Genomic DNA, 18,241 nt, shown 5'->3' on the forward strand with positions numbered 1-18,241 from the left:
TTTTTTTTTTTGAGAATATTAGGAAAATTTTCTTGAAAAGAGATTTTTTTTTTTTTTTTAATGGAAATGTCGCTTACAAAGTGATCAATAGTTATTTTGGTTCGATAATAATTATTGATCATTTGCTAATATTTTACAACTTAGAATAAAAAAAGTAGCAATGCACAGCTAGTCTGAGTACACAGTTAGCGCAGCTTTAGAGTATTATGTTTAGTATGGGAATTAAAAAACCAACCTCTACAAATCACTTAACTTCATCAAGTATCGTGGGGCCAAGAACAAAATCTGATTAGCCATTTATTTTAATAAAACGTACTTAAGCAATGTATCTAAAAATAATTTGTACACTTTGACTTTCGTGAATTCGGTAAGAACTCACGAACACACCGAAGATATTAGTCAGTTAAAATCTCATAAAAACCTGACAACATCAAGAACTCCTTATGCGTATTTTTAATGCATAAATTTTCGTTAATAAATTATTTACATGTATTTGTTAAAATACTTTTGTGCTATAAAGACTAGACCAAAATTAAGTATCAGGAAATTCTAAAAATATTTCAAGATTTTTTTTTCTCTACATTTTGACGTCTGAGAGAGCTTTTTTACTTTTTAACTCGCTAACCCATAAACGATACATAAGACCTATATTACTTGCTGTAATAATAACCATCCCAAATAAACCAACTATATAGTGTAGAAATGGAAGTGAGTGGTAATTAACCAATAGCCATCTTAGCATCCACGCGGACGTGCAAATCCTGCAGAAGATCATGGTAAGCAATAGAAAAACTCCGTTTAACGAGTACCAAAGCGATTTGCATTGATCTCCTTGTAGCCTCATTAAACGACGTATGTGTAAAAAGATACTATTGGTTTCCATAATGAGCGAGCAAACTGCAAAGCCTTGATAGCGACTAGTAACAACGCTGATCATAAAAGCAGAGATTACCTAAACGAAACAGCTTATAATTGAACATCTGATATATTCTATATTTGAGCTATAAGAAAAAAAAGAAGACTGATGACAAGAGAACTGCAATTATTAGGGCATTTGCTAAAAAAGAAGTATAAATTTGAAAGAATAAAAAACTAAATAAAAATTACTGAGATATGATGGATCAGTAATTCCCACTGGCGCAATTTGTCATGACCGATTAAATCAATCAAATCATAGATAAAGTATCCTTAAAAAATAGAAGGTGAAAATACCACTACACTGGATTGATCTGTTTGATAAAAGCAGTTATTCCGTATTTTGTAAACAACCCATCTTAACTTCCTCCAAAAAAATTGCAATATAACTAAAAAAAAAATTTTTTTTTTCCCAAAAGAAAAGAATACCGGTGGAAAACATAACAAGTAAGACGGAGAACTTAGATGATGTTAAAACCATATCTGATGCCAACTTTGGTTCATCGCAGTAGCTAAAAAGAAGAAATCAGATTAATACTGAGCTCACAAAAATTTAAAAAAATATAAATACTTTAAAACTAGTTTAATTTTTTGCATAGATACAGTAGTGGTGAAAAAGATAAGACCATCTTTTTTTTTTTTTTTTTTTTTTTTTTTATCAATTTTACTATCAATTAAATAATTTTTTTTTCAGAGATATGAAACTTTTATGGTAATTGTTTATGGTACTTTTGGGTTTTAATAGTTTTCATTATCTTTACTATGGTATTTCATAATGATCCTACCACCACATGACAGCAAACGAAAAATGAAATTGTTTTTCCCATATATATGCATCAAATAAACATTTAACAACAGACATCTCATAGACAAACTTGATTTAGGAGGTGAAATCCTTAAAAAAAAAAAGTTAAATGGTTGCCACATTGTGATCCACACAGTTGAATATTTCTAAAAGTTGTGAAATATTACAAAAAAAAGGTAGAGAAAGCAAGTAAAATTGATAAGTATAACAACTATTTACAAAAATTAATTTCAAAGTTACAAAGATAAAAAAAAAAAAAAAAAAGGAATCTCTTTTTTTTTTTGACTCCATCTAAAAAAAAACCTGGGAGAACAATCCTGGTGTCTTTTGTTATATCTGTGGATAGTATTTATTGAGTGAGAACAGGCTTCAAATAAAAGATTTTGTGAAATTTTAAAAATATTTGACCTTTTTTGTTTCACATTCTCTGAAGTTGCTTGCAAAACTATTTGAAAAAACCTAAAAACTCTTAAAAATTTGTGGCTATTTGACTTTTAGATTAAATTCAGACAATAATATACTATTATTTTAAAATCCTAGTGACCCAGATACCTACAGTTACAGAAAAAGTATCTGGACAAACTATTTTAAGATATAATTATGTATTAAATGAAGGAAACCTCATACTGTTATATATATTTTTGTAGCCCTTGACAAGCTCAATCTAAGTGTACTATCAAACTTTACTACACTAGGTAGATGTCTCTTTTGGTAAAAAAAACTAAAATGACTGTGGAAAAAAGTATCCAGACAGTTACTTTCTGCTAATTTTTTATCAAGATCTTAAATAAAGTTCATGATGTGAGATCTTATAAGTATCCTAGCAGCTTAGGATAATATGAGTAAAAATCATAAAAATCATAATTTCTATTTCTGTAACATTTAGAATCCATTGACGACTGTTACCATGGTAAAAAGTAAAGAATTGACAGAAGTTGCTGGGAAAGAGATTAAAGTGCTCTCAAAAGAAGACAAAACGGTTCGAGAAATAGCACAACAGCTTGGTATGCCCAAATCAACTATTTACGATACTCTGGGGATAATTAAAAAGCATGAAGTACTCCAAAGTTTGCAAGATCTGAATGAAAACCAAAAACAACTGTAAGGATTGATCGGAAAATCCTCACTTTGTTGAAAATTCTATGAGACCAAATGCAACAGATATTGCAAAACAACTCAGAGTCAATATAACAAGTCAATATAAGTCCTCGAACTGTCAGAAACAGGCTGCATGATTATGATTTACATGGTAGAGCACTTGCCAAAAAACTGTTACTTACCAAACAACATGATGCAAAGAGGCTTGTGTTTGCAAATAAGTATCAAAACTGGACCACTGATGATTGGAAGAAGGTATTATGGTCAGACAAAACAGAAATATGCCTTAATGGTTCAGATGGTAGACGTTGGATATGGAGAAGACCAGGTGAATAATGCAACAAAAGCAGACAATAAAGCATGACAAGTATGTCATGGCCTGGGGATACTTCAGTTGGAATGGTGTGGGGCGTATTCATGTTATAGAGGATACATTGACTTCCCCTAAGTATGTTAGAATACTTTCAAACCACATGCTACCATCTGCTCAAGAGTTATTTGATGGAGAATTCATATTCCAGCAAGATGGTGATTCAAAACATACAGCAAAAAATACAAAGTCTAGACTTGAATCCTATAGAAAACCTATAGGAAGTAGTCAAGGAAGAAATTGGTAAGCTTATATTGACAAAAAAAAAAAAGATATCGAGGAAGCAGTCAGAAAATGCTGGACTTCTATAAATATGAGGTGCAACAGCCTAGTTGAGTTGATGACTAAGAAAATTGACAAAGTATTAAACTAATAGAGGAGGATGGATTATTGAAGAAATAAATGACGAAAAAGAAAAAAAAAAAAATTTTTGCCCTCATACTTTTTGCAACAGTCATTTCAGTTTTTCTTACCAAAAGGGACATGTGTAGTAAATGTTTAATGGTACACTTAGAGCTTGTTGAGAGCTAATATATATATATATATATATATATATATATATATATATATATATATATATATATATATATATATATATATATATATATAATAGTATGAGATTTCCTTAATTTAATAAAGAATTATATCTAAAAATCGTTTGTCCAGATACTTTTTTCTGTAACTGTATATATTTATAATAACAAAAAAATGAAAAAAAAAAAATCAATAATTAAATTTTAAAGAAACTAAAAACCTTTTTAAAAAAATAAATTATTTTTTAGACCATTACAGTCAAACAAATATCTCTTCGTAATTATAAAAAGATAAAATGTATCAATCATTTCTCATCTAAAAAACTGCTTTTCACAGTAAAAAAGAAGTTTTACTTAAATCCTGATGACAGACCAAACACTGAAGTCCAAATAGTTCAGTACTGAAGTCCAAATAGTTCAGTACTATCATGGGGACCTTATTTTAGAAATTCAAACAAGTGGAATTTCACTTTTCAGAAAGGCAATATTTTTGTGAGCTTGGTGTGTTGGAACCATGTCCTGTTGAAAAATGGACAACTTTGAATTGTTTCTTTCAACAGGGAAGACATGATCAGTCATGAAATCAAGAAGAACCTTAACCCTTTAACTCCTGACTGCTCTGGTTTTGGCAATAACCATCTGCACTTTACACAAATAAAGAAACTTCTTATTCCTGAATCTTTAAGGGATCAGCTGTTGCACTGCCTGTCTGAATACTTTAGTGGATCAGCTGTTGCACTGCCTGTCTGAATACTTTAGTGGATCAGCTGTTGCACTGCCTGTCTGAATACTTTAGTGGATCAGGCATGTCCTGAAAAAGTTCTATTAGGGTTTTGATGCAGCTTACAGTCAACTGAATCCTCACTTTCAGACCTGACAGATCGCTTCTGATACATTTTCTTCTGACTTTTTGATTAGTATTTATCTTCATTATGAAGCAGCTCTTAACTAAAAATTTTCATTTTATTACAAAAAATGTTATAAATGAAGCTAGGTGGGTAACATATTTTATATATTTTTTTGTAATTAAAAAGTCAAAATGTAAAATTTAAATTAAATTTAAAATTTGCTTGAGTCAAATATTTAAAAATGAGAAATTTTCCTTTTTTACAACAAAATTTTTAATACAAAACAATTTAAAAAACTATAACTAATTTTTGCAAGGCAAAAAAACAATACTTTTAATAGTGCACAGATTGTCAGTAATGTTTGATAATAAAACACCATTTTAAGGACTTAACTTATTTATATGTAATGAAAATGAATTAAAGGTCTCTTAAAAGATCTTACTTCACATCCCATGAAATTTTCTTTTTGTTTTTTGATTATGAAAGCTGACAATCTTTACATTTCAAAAAGCATAAAACTAAATAATTTAATATTTTTGAAAAAACCTTATTTAAATTTTTATAAATGATGAAGTTTAAGCAGCATTAAGTGTTTTAAAGTTTTATAGTTAGTTGTTTATTTTCAGCTTGGTAACCAGGATATAAAATATATGAATGGCTATTTTAATTGTTATTAACTTCTGATTGTTTAATGACCATTATCTTAAAGCTATATTTAACAAAAGAGGTTCTGAGAAAGTCAATCTCCCACCACTGGTGTCACTTATAACTAAAGTTATAGATACTATATACAATAGACTGAAACCTGGCTAAGAAAAGGTAGTATTTCAGAGTCTAATCCCATCAAGAAGGTGGTTGAGTAATGAGAAGTAATAAAACTGTTTTCTATGTCAATATACCTAGATTACATATCTTGCAGATAACCTTTTCACAGAAATTGAAAAAAACCTTTTTAAAATCATTAAAGGATTTGCAAGTTGTTATTAATAAACAGTTATTTGTAAGTGGTTATTTGTCTACAATAATATAAAGTACTGTGTCTAATCAAAGAAAACACCATTTAGAAGAAAATATAACATTAAAAAAATTCTCAGCAAATCTCAGTGATCATGTGAAAAGTAAATTTCAAATTAATATTAATAACACTTCAGAAAAAATGTTTTTAGCCTTCAAATATCCAAAAAACATGAAACATTACAAAAAATTGATTTATCATTCAGCTTGTTTTTAGTAAAGGATTTTACACTCCTTAACCGTTGTGAACCCTAATGGGTTCTGTTGTGAACCTTAACTGTTGGAAACCTTTTACAAAAAAACTAGCTGAATGATAAAACAAAGCTTTGTAATATTTCATAATGTTTTTCAGTCATTTTGGGTAATATGGTTCAATACACCATCTTGACTGTGCAATGTGTTGAGTGTGAAAAATTTTTTTCTTGGTTTTTAAGAATATTTATTAACTACATAATAAAAACACAAATACACAATTGTATCAATCACCAAATAATTGTTATTAGAGGCAACCCTTTTTATCCATTTAATATAATATAAAATATATTCATTAAAGTCATTGAAACTTTCTTCTGCACTCAATATTTATACTTCATATCATAAAATAGGAGTGTGCATTAGAATAAACACATTTAATGTGATAGGTAAAAATAGTAGCCATTTTAAAAACAACTTTTGTATTCAAGACAGAAAAAACTATGTTGACTAGTGATACAATTTTTTTTTTGTTTCTAAATTTATTTCAAGTGAAAAAGAAACAGACTGTTATCAAGATTTTCAATCAAAAAAATAGTATCAATTGGTTGGCCATATCAACCAATATATGTCAACCTGGATATGGATAGGTTACCCGGATATGGATAGGTAATATGGAGGGGTAACTTTTAGAAGTGCTCATTTTACAATTTTGTTAAATTATTTTTTTAATAAAGGTCAAAATTATTTGGGATGCAAACTTATTTTAAAAAATGCAACAGTTTTACAAAGTAAAAAAAAAATTGGCACATAAAAGATTTTTTGCTTTACTTGTTTAAACAAACCTTTATGTTATAGAAAATATACAAATTTTATTATTCCTACCATAGTAATACCCACAGTGAAGAAATCGATGAGTGTAAAAGTGAACAGAAAGTATTACGCCACAACCATGATAGTCTATTTGTATTCTTATCTTCTTTTACTTTTTTAATAACTTTTTGTCTACCCATAGCATATTTATTAACAATGGAGAAAAAAGCAAAACTCAGTGCTGGCATAACTATGTTTGCACTCATCTTCAAACTTCAAATATTTTTGAGTTAACTAGAAGCAATATATATATATATATATATATATATATATATATGTATATATATATATATATATATATATATATATATATATATATATATATATATATATATATATATATATATATATATATATATGTATATATATATATATATATATATATATATATATATATATATATATATATATAACACACTCACACACACACACACACACACACACACACACACACACACACACACACACACACGCACACACACACACACACACCTGAACATGTGTTTCTATATACACACATGCGTATGTGTTTACATTTAGATTAATATATATACACATATACACACATATACACATATAATATATACACACATATACATAAACACAAAATACTTAACATGCATATACATATGTGAGGTATGTTAGGTGTTTTGAATTCAAGTGGCACGTGAATTTCATTTTTGTTTACTTCTTTAAGTTGTACAATATAATACCATTCGGTAATGGGGTAGTAAAAAAAACTCAATACATTTCCTCTATTCTTTTGAAATTTACAAAAATAAATAAAATTAATAAATATTATAAAAAATAAAACCAGATTATTTTTGAAAAAAAAATATAGTTGAACAATTTTTTTTAAAAATAAAATTTTATTTGAAAAAAATAACTTAAACCCCTTCTCCTTCCGAGGTTTTGAATAACTTAAACACAACTTCTTCAAGTTGTGTTTAAGTTATTCAAAAGTCGGAGAATCTCGGTTAGAAATACCTTGTTTCCATATAGCATCAAAAAAAATATCCAAAGCCGAAAAAAAATCGAATTTTGCAAAGATAAACACAAATTTTTATTTCCTTCGAAAGCATTAGACTTGAAAATTTTACAATCGAAGTTGACTTCGAAAAGAAATTCGAACCGAATCTATTAAAAAATTGGATTAATCGAACTATGAATGGAAAAATTTTACCAGCGACGTTTTATTTCTCCTCGTCTCATGATCACGAGTTAAATGAGATAAATTATTTTTGCCAAGTTGAAAATATTTTTTACAACTTCATCAATAATATTGCTTTTCCTGAGCCTAAATTTTTTAATGTACAATTTTTTTATTAAATTTATCATAGTTAACGAACCCTTATGAATAACAAATACATATAAAATATAAAAATAATTGTAAACATTTTCAAAACTTCATTCAGTGCGTCCCTTAATATTTTGACACTGGTTTGAATGACTATTCTGAAAGTAACATGCAGTCTTTTGATACAGCAAATGATGGCGACAGAATAACTTGGATACTATTGATCAGTAAAAATTTGCAGATGTTTTAAAAACCTGTTTGACTCTTCAGTGCTTTTAAAATTCTCCATTTGGTAAAGTAAGACCAAGATAATCTCCATGAAACAATCGTGACCTTAAAAAACTAAATCATGCGTTTTTAAATCATTCGAAAGGAAGTTACAGAAAAATGTAAAGAAATGAACTAAAATGTGAATCAAGAATTTTGCATTTTTTGTAGTAGTTGAGAGTTACCACCTAAAATTTAGAAATATCAAGTTGTCTCATTTTAAAATTCATGTTCTTTTTCATCACAAGGTGTTTTTTTAAATTTTACAAAAAAAATGATGATGCCTCCAAAAATATTTTTGATGTTTAGATGCCACTCTAATTTTTTTCTTTTTATTGTTAGCCTATATCCCGCTCTTGTCCGGTAATATTTTCAGATCATTGGTAGCACAGTCTGAAACTCTTTACTCTCGAAGGAAGAGTTTCTGATATGTTGTTTACTTAGTGACAGAGAAAAGGTTAGTTTCATCTGATTCTCAAATTTAACTTTTCCTTTTAATCTTTCTGAAAAAGGATTTGTATGACATAGTATAAAATCAGTCTCAACGTAACTTCTATGAGTTGCACTGTAACGGCTACTCCTTGCAGATTGAAGCCTTTGCAAAGATTTAAAGTTGATTAACAAATTTTTAATAGTTAGAGGAGATTTGAACAATGACGGCATCATTTAAACTTGCCTTGAATCTTACGGTAAATATCATGTTGAGAAGTTGCTGCTGAATGTCGTATTTTGGCAGCAACTGTTTAGTAACCTCTGTATCTAATCAGTAGCATCTTGTTGATAAAAGTTTTCTGATTCGGATGCAAAAATATGAACTGGCTCAATCAAATATGTTGTCAAATTAACTTTTGGAGTACAGTTACAAAAAGTGACGTGACATAGAATGTCTTTCAAAGATAAACTTTAGATATAAAATTCATGACATGTCCAAAATCACTTACCAGATCTGTTTTATTTTTCACCTTAAACTTTTTTTAATCCACTTTTTTAGTAAATCAATACACCTTTATTCATACACTATGTGCATTTTGAAGTCGATTTTTAATTAATTCAATGCAAAAAAAAAAACCTCTAGTCTGAACAAAGCATAGATTGTTTGGTTCAAATAATGAATATTAACTTCAATGAGATTTTTTTAGCTGTAAATGAAAATGTTCTTTTTTCCTCAAGGATTCAAAGGTTTTATAATTTTCGATTCTAGAACGAAACCAAAACTCGGTTCTGCAATAGGACACCAGAAATCACCATAAAAATTCGTTTTTTTTTTTTGTTTTTTTTCCCAATTTTAAAAGCGAACGACAATATTAAGGTGGTGTAAACTTTAAAAAAATCTTCATCTTCAATTTCTCAAAATCTTTAACTTACATCATAAAAATCTTTTTAGAAAAAGCTGGAGACCCAAAAAAAACTCAGTTTTTAAATTGTAATTGCTGCAACAAAGTTTTAGTTCGGTTCACTTTTTGAGAAATTTCAAATAAATACTTGATGTGTCTAGCATTTTTTTATTACTTTTAAAAATCAAAAATTTGAAATCTGCGAAAATTAAAGTGATTATATAAATAGCATAACACATATAAAAAGTAAAAGAATTTTTAAAAATTTTATTTAAAAAATTTAAAGAAGCAATAGTAAAAAAAAAAAAAAAAATGCCTAAAAGAAGCTATAAGAACAAAAACTATCAGCATTTACAGTATATACTTAAGTATAAGTTGAGGAAATTTTCACAAATTACAATTTCAAAATTGCCACTTCGACTTCGATATGGGGATGATAAAAAATATAAACTAATACTTCATTTAACTAGCTTTAATATTTTATTATTTACAAGATTGGACTTTATTTGAATATGTGTTTGTAAGACCTCGTGTAAACTAATGCAACTTCATTCCAGGTTCATTTTTTTTAAACAACAATTTTTTAGTTTAGTGGCCAAACTTTTTGCGCATCCATATTGAAACTTTAAACCCTTTAAACTGAAGTTATTTTTGTTTTAATTTTTATTTAGTTGCTTTTAATTTGATTGTTAGTTTTTTGGAAGTTTTTTGAAAAAATGAAACGAAATCGGCATTCTTGTGAAAGCTGGTTTTAAGTTATACAAATCAGATAAAGAAAATATTCGATTAATTGAATCTAGAAAATTTTATATTTTTTACGAGCAATTTTTAAAGAAAGACAAGTTTTAAAAAAAAAAAAAAAACCGAAATGATGACTACAATCATTTTACTGAGGCTTCATAACTCAGGAATTTGTAAAGGTAATTATAAAGTTGTAAAAGTTAATAAAAACCGCTTAAAGAGATTAAACTCCGGAACAGCTACAACCCCAACCAAAAAAGTGGTTTATGAAAACTTTGTTTGTTAAGAAAAAGCTATATAATAATTTATTTATCTTATTATCGTTGTCATTATTATCATTGCTGTTTCTTTTACTTCAAATATGCAGTGGTTTCTCAAACAATAAAAGCTAAAGGATTTTTTTAATTATATTTTTGTTTTTATTTCAAGACAAAAAAATTTTATGAGAGGGAAAAACATTCCTCTACAGCTAATACGTGACTTTAAATTTGACAGCTTTAGAACTAAGTTTTAGCAAGTGTATTTTAAAAAAAATCTAAAAAAGGTACAAAATGTTTGATCACATTTAAGGTTATTTTAAGATTGTGAGATGATTTGAATGTTATAAAAAACAAAAAATTAATATGAAATTTTCGCAATATCTACACAGGTTATATTAACTAACGCAGCTACTTTGAATTCATGGTTCATCTGCAGACATACTGTTGATCCGAATGAAAAGTGACATCCGTCATGCAACGAAAATAAATTCTTATAGAACTCAACAATTAATGCAGCGCTGAAGTGTTCAAAACACGATTATCAATCCATGCATTAAAACAATCCGTGAGGATATTTAGCAGTTTTTATCTATGATTGCTATCGTATTGTGTGAACACTATGCGATGTTATCAATAACAAAAAATCAGATTTTAAATTGCAAATTTATTACGACTAGGAACATCTTGGTCAAATAACAGGAACGCATAAACATGCATTTTACTTCGAAAAGGAAAAAAAGAAACTTATTAATAATGTCAGAAAAAAATTGATGTAAACTTATCAATAATGAAAGAAATATGATTAAGTGTGACACACAGATATATCGTCTTGAGGCGATTAAGTTAATTTTCAAAACAGACTGCATCACGGATGTACACAGGTGAATGACTGTATCATAACAAACTTGTAACTACCAGAATCTAGTTAAATAACCAAAACTACTACAAGACACATTATCCCTACAGCAAACAAGAGGGATTTATAGAAACAAGAAAACTATACCACGTGACACTTCGAATGTTACCTAAAAGTTTCTTCTTTCCTCGTCATGATAAAAAAAAGTAAAAAAAAAAAAAACTTGAAATAAACAGGAGAAAAGGCTTCCCTTAGAATGAGAATAAATATTTAGAAAATAACAACTTTATTTTATTTACATGATAAATTGCTTCAACTCATTTAACTGTCCGAATACCATAAAAAAATAGTATGGTCCATTAGAGCTGGTAAACCGGGAAACCCGGAAAAGGAAAAATCTTTGGATTGTGGTGAATTCATATAAAACGACTCAAAACAAACAAAAAATGATCGTGTTATATTTCCAATTTCGACCACAACTCTAATTTTCTCCTTACTTTTAGCAGCAAATCATTTTCTTTCTGAAGATCAACGACAATTGATCGTTCAAACGCAGGCTTTTTTCTTAAATATCTTTCAAGCAATTTTTTGCATAACTCCTAAAAGAATGTAATACCAACGTCTTTTAATAAGAAGTCTTTTAAAAAGAAACTAGATAAAATTTGTGAGCAAAGCTAATAAAATGTTACAACATACATTGAAGGCCTTCATCAATGTCTTGTCTTGGTTCGTCCTTCGCTAGTTGTGTTAAAAAAAAGACGGGGAACCGTAAAACTTCATTAACTTTATTAAAACCCGTTAAAAAACTTTAAGATTCTTTAAAACTTAAAGAAGTAAAAGTTTTTTACCAATCCTTTTTTTCCTTTTATTTCAAATATCATTAGTTTGATCCAACACGCTATAGTTTTTATGGTTGCAATGGTGGGTATTAAATTAAACGGGGCTGGGAGCGTATTGTTTTGACCAATGTATTCTAGCCATAAATTAGTTCTTGCGTATTTATGCTCAACTTCGATATTATCCTAAACATAATTTAATTTAAGTATAACAACAATTGTTATCAAGAAGTATTACAAACGCTTGAAAAAGAAAAACAACCTCAATTTGTTGATAAGAATTGCTCATCATTGCAATCAACATATTTAGTAGTACAATCATTGAGACGCAGTGATAAAACGTAAATAAAAGGTAGCTCGATAAAAGAACCATTGTTCCGTCATCAAACCCTCTTAGAGAGTCTAAACCAACCAGATTGATACTTGCCCATGCCAATGTAACCATAGCTGCAGCTAAGCTGAAAGTTATGGAAATAATTAGAAAAAGATTTATGAATATAAACAAGCAAAGTGCCGCTTTCCTTGCTTTTCTAAAGTTTTATTCTCAATTATGAAAATTATTAAAATTTGCTTATAAACATTTGCTAATTCGATTAAATTTCATTTTAAAGACCAAGAACCAAAAGAAACTAAGACCACCAGTTTAAAAAGAAAAAGAACAAAAGAGATTCTATTTATTAAAGTTCCTTTGCTTTTAAACAATAGCTGCCAGTTTTTCCAGGATAATTCGTTATGGCAACCTTACTTTCAATAGAACTACCAAAATTTTTTGGCTTCTTGTTCAGATGAAAGCTTTTCTTGTTCAGAAGAAGGCTTTTTTTTTGGAAATCGAAGGTATTCCTTTATCCATCACTTCCATTTTATGATCATGTGACAGTTTGAGTGAACGGCTACTTTAGAGTTTAAAGTTTAACAATAGTTAAGAGTCTCTGCAACGAGAACTAAGTTATCAACCTTTACATACTTCGATTGAATCATAAAAAGGTTAAGCTAAGGGTACTTTATAGTTCAAGTAAGAAATCGGAAATATTTTTTTCAATTTTAACAAGCAATTTTAAATGCCAAACTAATCTTAACCATTAAGTTTTATAAAACAACTAATCTTAACCATTAAGTTTTATAAAACACCGTCATGAAGTAAACTTGCCCAGCCGCTTTACGTAAGGATTTTAAGGTTAAGTGTGTTATGAATGACACTTTATTCCTTTTTCAAGGAAGTGGAGCTTTTGATTTTAATTTTTTTAATGCTTAGTAATTTTTTCCTTTTTAACATTTTTTATTTCCTCTCATAATTACAAAATATCAAAACATGATGAGAGAACAATATTTTTACCCGTCGTATCCACCTTTTACGATATTCGCTAAATCAGTACCATTTCCCCCTCTTGAAGTATTCTGAAACGTATTATTCATCAGAGGAGGGTTTACGGAATGGAATAAGAACACCATACTCACAGAGAAGGACCACAGCACCACACAACTTATGAACGCAAACTGGAAAATGACCTGTAAATCACACTTAAAATGCAATTTCAAGATTAGAAATACAATGCCAATAATTAACTGAATATAATGACCCTTTATTAAGATTGATATTCAATTATTGTGTTAAACAAAAAGGCAAACTTAAAAATGGCGGCAGATTGTTAATTCGAAACGTTAAGTATTAATATTTACTTTCAATAGTAATCTTATTAAAAATTTTTCTCCTACCTGTATCATTCTTCCGAGACATAGCTGAAGCAAACCTAGAAATCTAATAACCTGACAAAGATAAACCACGCGGAAGAAACTCAAAACAATTGAAATTGCAAAGAAGCTATCTCCAAAACTGATATAAATCCTCTTTTGAAACGGCATAATGTGGGCGCTTCCCCACACAATATATGCTGCTTTGATGAATGCTATCATGCTCATATCAATCCAATTCCACACGCTCTTAAAATATTGTCGCTTTCCCAAATAAAACATCTAAAGAGTAAATTAAAGTTAAAAAAAATATGTAATGCGACAGCAAGAGGCCAATTAGGGAACTATTTAAAGAATTCCACAAACGTGTTTGAATTCTTGTAATGAAAGCCCAAGAGTCCATAATAAGATTAGAACTTGTTGAGTATCAGGTTTTTCGCCCAGCCGAATTCCTGTTTTTTTCGACATTGATTGAGCTGCTAAAAGTGCTGGAAAAAAAGAAAAAGATTGTCACGTGTAAAGTTAATCTTAAGGATGGTCACTAATAGTAATATTTGAAAATGATTCTATACTTGCTTAGAAAAAATCTTACCTAAAAACACAATGAAGGAAGCTGTGGTGTTAATGAACTTAACTAACGGGTTTTCTGTCAATCTTCCTAACTTTGATCTTGGGTGAATGATGTACGCAATTGCGGTAAAAAAAAAAGAAACTGCTATTGAAAGCACTAGCATCAGCCTGTAAATGGTGCCGCTTTTTCTCCACATTAGAATTTTGTCGTAAACCAAAGAAGATACTAAATGTTGAGGAACGGGGTGCGAGACAATCTTTAAAAGTGAAGTTTAAATATAGTCTAAACCCTTTGTCTTAAAAAAAAAAAGTACATTTTAATAATAACTTTAATCTAACTATATTATGACTATAAATTTTCTACATATTATACGAGTTGAATGGTATAAATTAATTATAATAATCAACAAAACCTCCTTATGATCCATCTCGATTGCCATGGTGATGAAACTTAATTTAGATAAATCTTTCGTTTTGCCGCAGTTCATAATGCAATCTACTTCAGATTCGTTATTTACTTCATCTAATAACTCTAAGCAAAAATTCTTTAGGACCATTGCAAGATCAGTGTAAGCTTTTTCAAAGCTATCATCTGTAATCGCTAATTTTTTGCTTGTGTTCCATAGCTTTAATGCTGTGATAAGAGGATTTGTTGATGTCTTCAAAATCCAAACAGGATTTATTTGAGCGCGTAATCTTTCTATTCTTTCCTTTGATTGACCAAGGCGATCGTTTACGCATACTTCGCACTCACATTCGACCTCATGAGCATCCGGGATTGTGTACCCGCTTTCTGTGAATAAGTCAATTAGTTCTAAATTTCCAGCTTGGGCCGCTATAACTAAACCTTTATTAGGTGCAAAAGTTTTTAGGCCTTTATTTGATGAGAAGCTAAGAAGCAACTTAATGGCTTCTTTGGCATTACACCGTACAGCTTCGACAAGCAAATCGTCAAATTCAAGTCTCCATGAATGAAATAAATTCTCATTAAATTTCATTTCAAACACTACACAAGCAAGAAAGAAATATACCAACTCAGTATGATACAGACTTCATTCAAATTTTATTATTTATTATGGCAAATGAATGTCGTACAGTGACCTCCCTCAAAGCTAAATTAATATTGACTTATTAATTCTAATCTGCATGCAAAAATAGTTAATTGCTCGTATTGTTACTGATGAGTTAATGTTGACATTTTAAGCTTTTCTCTGAAATTTGTTTGAGTGAATTTCTTTTTCTAATGCAAAATTTAAATCAAAACACTGACAATTTAAAACAACTTAATTTTTAAAATTTTATTTTAATTTTTAGCTTTATTAAAACTCAATAACTGTAATCTTTTTATACAGAAACTTACCTCTGAAACTGCTAAAAGATCTAAAAAAATATTTATCACCAGAATCGGATTAAGAATCTTAGATGTTCTCAACACTTAGAAGATTTTGGTGGCCACTTACAAATATAATTTAAAAAGTAAACAGTAAGAAACCACAAAATAAAATTTTATCAAAAACAAATAAACTTACAAACAAGATGTCAAATAGTGTTTGCTTTTGAAAATTCTCACGTTATTCATTTTTGATGAGTTTTTCCCTACTCTTTTTTTTTTTAGTTCTAAAAACTTTGATAAATTTTTCTTTACAAGAATTATTTTTAAGAATTATTATTTAAGAGAACATTATCAAACAGTTGATAATACCTTAATATTGTGAGGAGGGAGAAAAGTTAAAAACAGCGAAAAGACGTAGATACGGAGACTTATTCACCCTGTCATATAAATAAACGATAACATGATGAAACGTAATGAAGAAAAAAAATTAAAAACAGCTATTAAGAAAAGACGTTCACGCAGAAACTTATTTACCTGTCAAATAAATTAATGAAGAGTAAATATAGCAACGAAACAAATGATAATGGAGAACTTTAAAAGCTCAAGAATAGAGTTACCAAGGACTTCTCATGGAATAAATAAAGAAGAACGAGGAAAAGTTTCTCTTCTTATATAAATGAAGAGAAGAAGTCAGAGTTTTTAAGAAAGATTTTAAGAAGAATTTTTAGAGAAAGAGAGTTTTTATTATTGAAGAATTTGAAATAGTTGATAAAACAGAAGAATAGAAGCTAGAAGAAAAATTGATTAAAGAAAAGTAAGCAGAAGTCTCGCCGTTTCTAATAAAGAAAAAAGAAGAAAGATGTGTGGTTAAAGCTAGAAGAGCTAAAGAGGCCTTACTGATAAAAAAAACAAACAGTATCACTACAAGTAAGAGAGCATTAGAGAGAATATTTTATAACGTAATGTATAAAAGAGTACTAAACATTACACACTAATAGAACGTTAATTGAAATATATTGTATAATGAAATTTAGTGAGGACGGCAAACACAACTTTAAACCTTTAGATTAAACCTTGCCCATTCCTAAACAAACTATCCACAAACCTTTTCCTAACCAAGTTATCCCCAGACCAACCTTTTAAACACCCCTCCCCCCCCCCCCATTAAGCACAACCCTAGACCATACCTCCCTAAATTCTTAATCCCTTACACCATCATACAGACAAACGTTGAAAAGAAAAAAAAATACAAAAAATACAAAAAAAAACAAACTCTGCCCTCATAATATAAACAAACAAATTAGAAAACTTACTAACAAAAAATTTTCTTGATTGCATTAAGCACGTACTCATTACTAGCTACTTTAGGTTACTTTTTTTTTATATAAATATATAAAAAGATATAAAATCTAAATTATAATACTTTTTTCGTAAATAAAAAGATATAATCTAAAGTAAGATAATAATATTTTAAATCAAAAATTACTAAACTAAAAAAAATAGTAATAAATTGAAGATTTATTTCTATAAAATTTTTATGCTTTAGCTGGGTAATAGTCAAGTAAAAAGTGTTTCTATTGGTTTTTTTACATACTCCTCAAAAGCAAATAATCTCATTCCACTTCACTATAAAAAAAAAAATGCGTGTGATTACTTTAAGTTTGAGGTAAGCTCTTACATTTTTTTTATAAGAACTGACCCACTTAATTGAATCTAAGTACTCCATTCATTCTTATTTTTAAAATCCATCTTTTCGAAGACGTCTTCAGTTGTTATACCTTTAGAATTGTAATTATTCAGCAAAAATTAAAAACTTTCATACTCTTGTAGATAACTGCAAGAGTATTCAAGTTTTTAATACTGTTTCTGAAAATTCAAAATGATTTTTTTTTGAAAGAAGTCAATTAACGCAAACTCAGTAAGCTAATTTTTTTTGTGGAAAATTTATTTTTAATAAATTTAACTTAATGGCTTGACATGCTACCTTTTAATTCAATCCGATACAAAAATGTCACACTGTTGATTGAAATCAATTGACCATTTCGCTGTGTCTTTTCAGTATTTCTCGATGCAGCGATTTATTTCAACCCAAAAATGTTATACAATACTGCAGTAAAACAGAAAGCCTTCTGTCTTATGCATTTTTTTTCTTTAACGATTCAAGGATAATACAATAATAATAAAGGAATTAATGTAGCTTTGATCCAATAAACACGCTTCTTTACAATTATGATCCTATAATTCTTTTTTGTTACACCCATATTTTTTGCTACACCCGTCTTTTTTGCTACACCCATCTTTGAAACATTTAGTTCCAAAGCATACAGGAAATAAAGTCGGGATGTTTACAAGTCTAAGTGTATTTAAAGAGCTCTTCTGAAAAAGAAAAGATTCTAAAGTTAATAGGACA

The 18,241-nt window shown here is 28.7% G+C and overlaps 2 protein-coding genes across 4 annotated transcripts; both read right to left on the reverse strand.

The window, feature by feature from the left end:
- Positions 1 to 289: 289 nt before the first annotated feature.
- LOC145195138 (TLC domain-containing protein 2-like) lies at positions 290 to 6,899 on the reverse strand. Its single transcript, XM_090070243.1, has 4 exons — positions 6,661 to 6,899; positions 1,345 to 1,427; positions 1,108 to 1,187; positions 290 to 952 (listed from the first exon to the last, which is right to left on the reverse strand). The coding sequence occupies exons 1-4, from the start codon at positions 6,852 to 6,854 to the stop codon at positions 578 to 580; spliced, it is 732 nt and encodes a 243-aa protein (XP_089926369.1). The 5' UTR covers positions 6,855 to 6,899; the 3' UTR covers positions 290 to 577.
- Positions 6,900 to 11,657: 4,758 nt separating this feature from the next.
- On the reverse strand, positions 11,658 to 16,962 carry LOC145194692 (short transient receptor potential channel 5-like). 3 transcript variants are annotated; one of them, XM_090070142.1, is made up of 10 exons: positions 16,028 to 16,962; positions 14,912 to 15,461; positions 14,521 to 14,755; positions 14,295 to 14,416; positions 13,953 to 14,210; positions 13,573 to 13,745; positions 12,502 to 12,697; positions 12,252 to 12,425; positions 12,100 to 12,141; positions 11,658 to 12,002 (listed from the first exon to the last, which is right to left on the reverse strand). In XM_090070142.1, exons 1-10 carry the CDS (start codon positions 16,075 to 16,077, stop codon positions 11,859 to 11,861), a joined length of 1,944 nt encoding a protein of 647 aa, XP_089926268.1. In that variant the 5' UTR covers positions 16,078 to 16,962; the 3' UTR covers positions 11,658 to 11,858. The 3 variants fall into 3 exon arrangements, with proteins under 3 accessions (XP_089926268.1, XP_089926269.1, XP_089926270.1); XM_090070143.1 differs by having other exon boundaries at positions 14,912 to 15,504; XM_090070144.1 differs by lacking the exon at positions 14,912 to 15,461 and having other exon boundaries at positions 16,028 to 16,960.
- Positions 16,963 to 18,241: the final 1,279 nt, after the last annotated feature.

This window comes from Hydra viridissima, unplaced genomic scaffold (assembly GCF_058129835.1).
Source record: "Hydra viridissima isolate aposymbiotic clone 2 unplaced genomic scaffold, HvirCarnegie_v1 scaffold_13, whole genome shotgun sequence".
Taxonomy (NCBI): domain Eukaryota; kingdom Metazoa; phylum Cnidaria; class Hydrozoa; order Anthoathecata; family Hydridae; genus Hydra; species Hydra viridissima.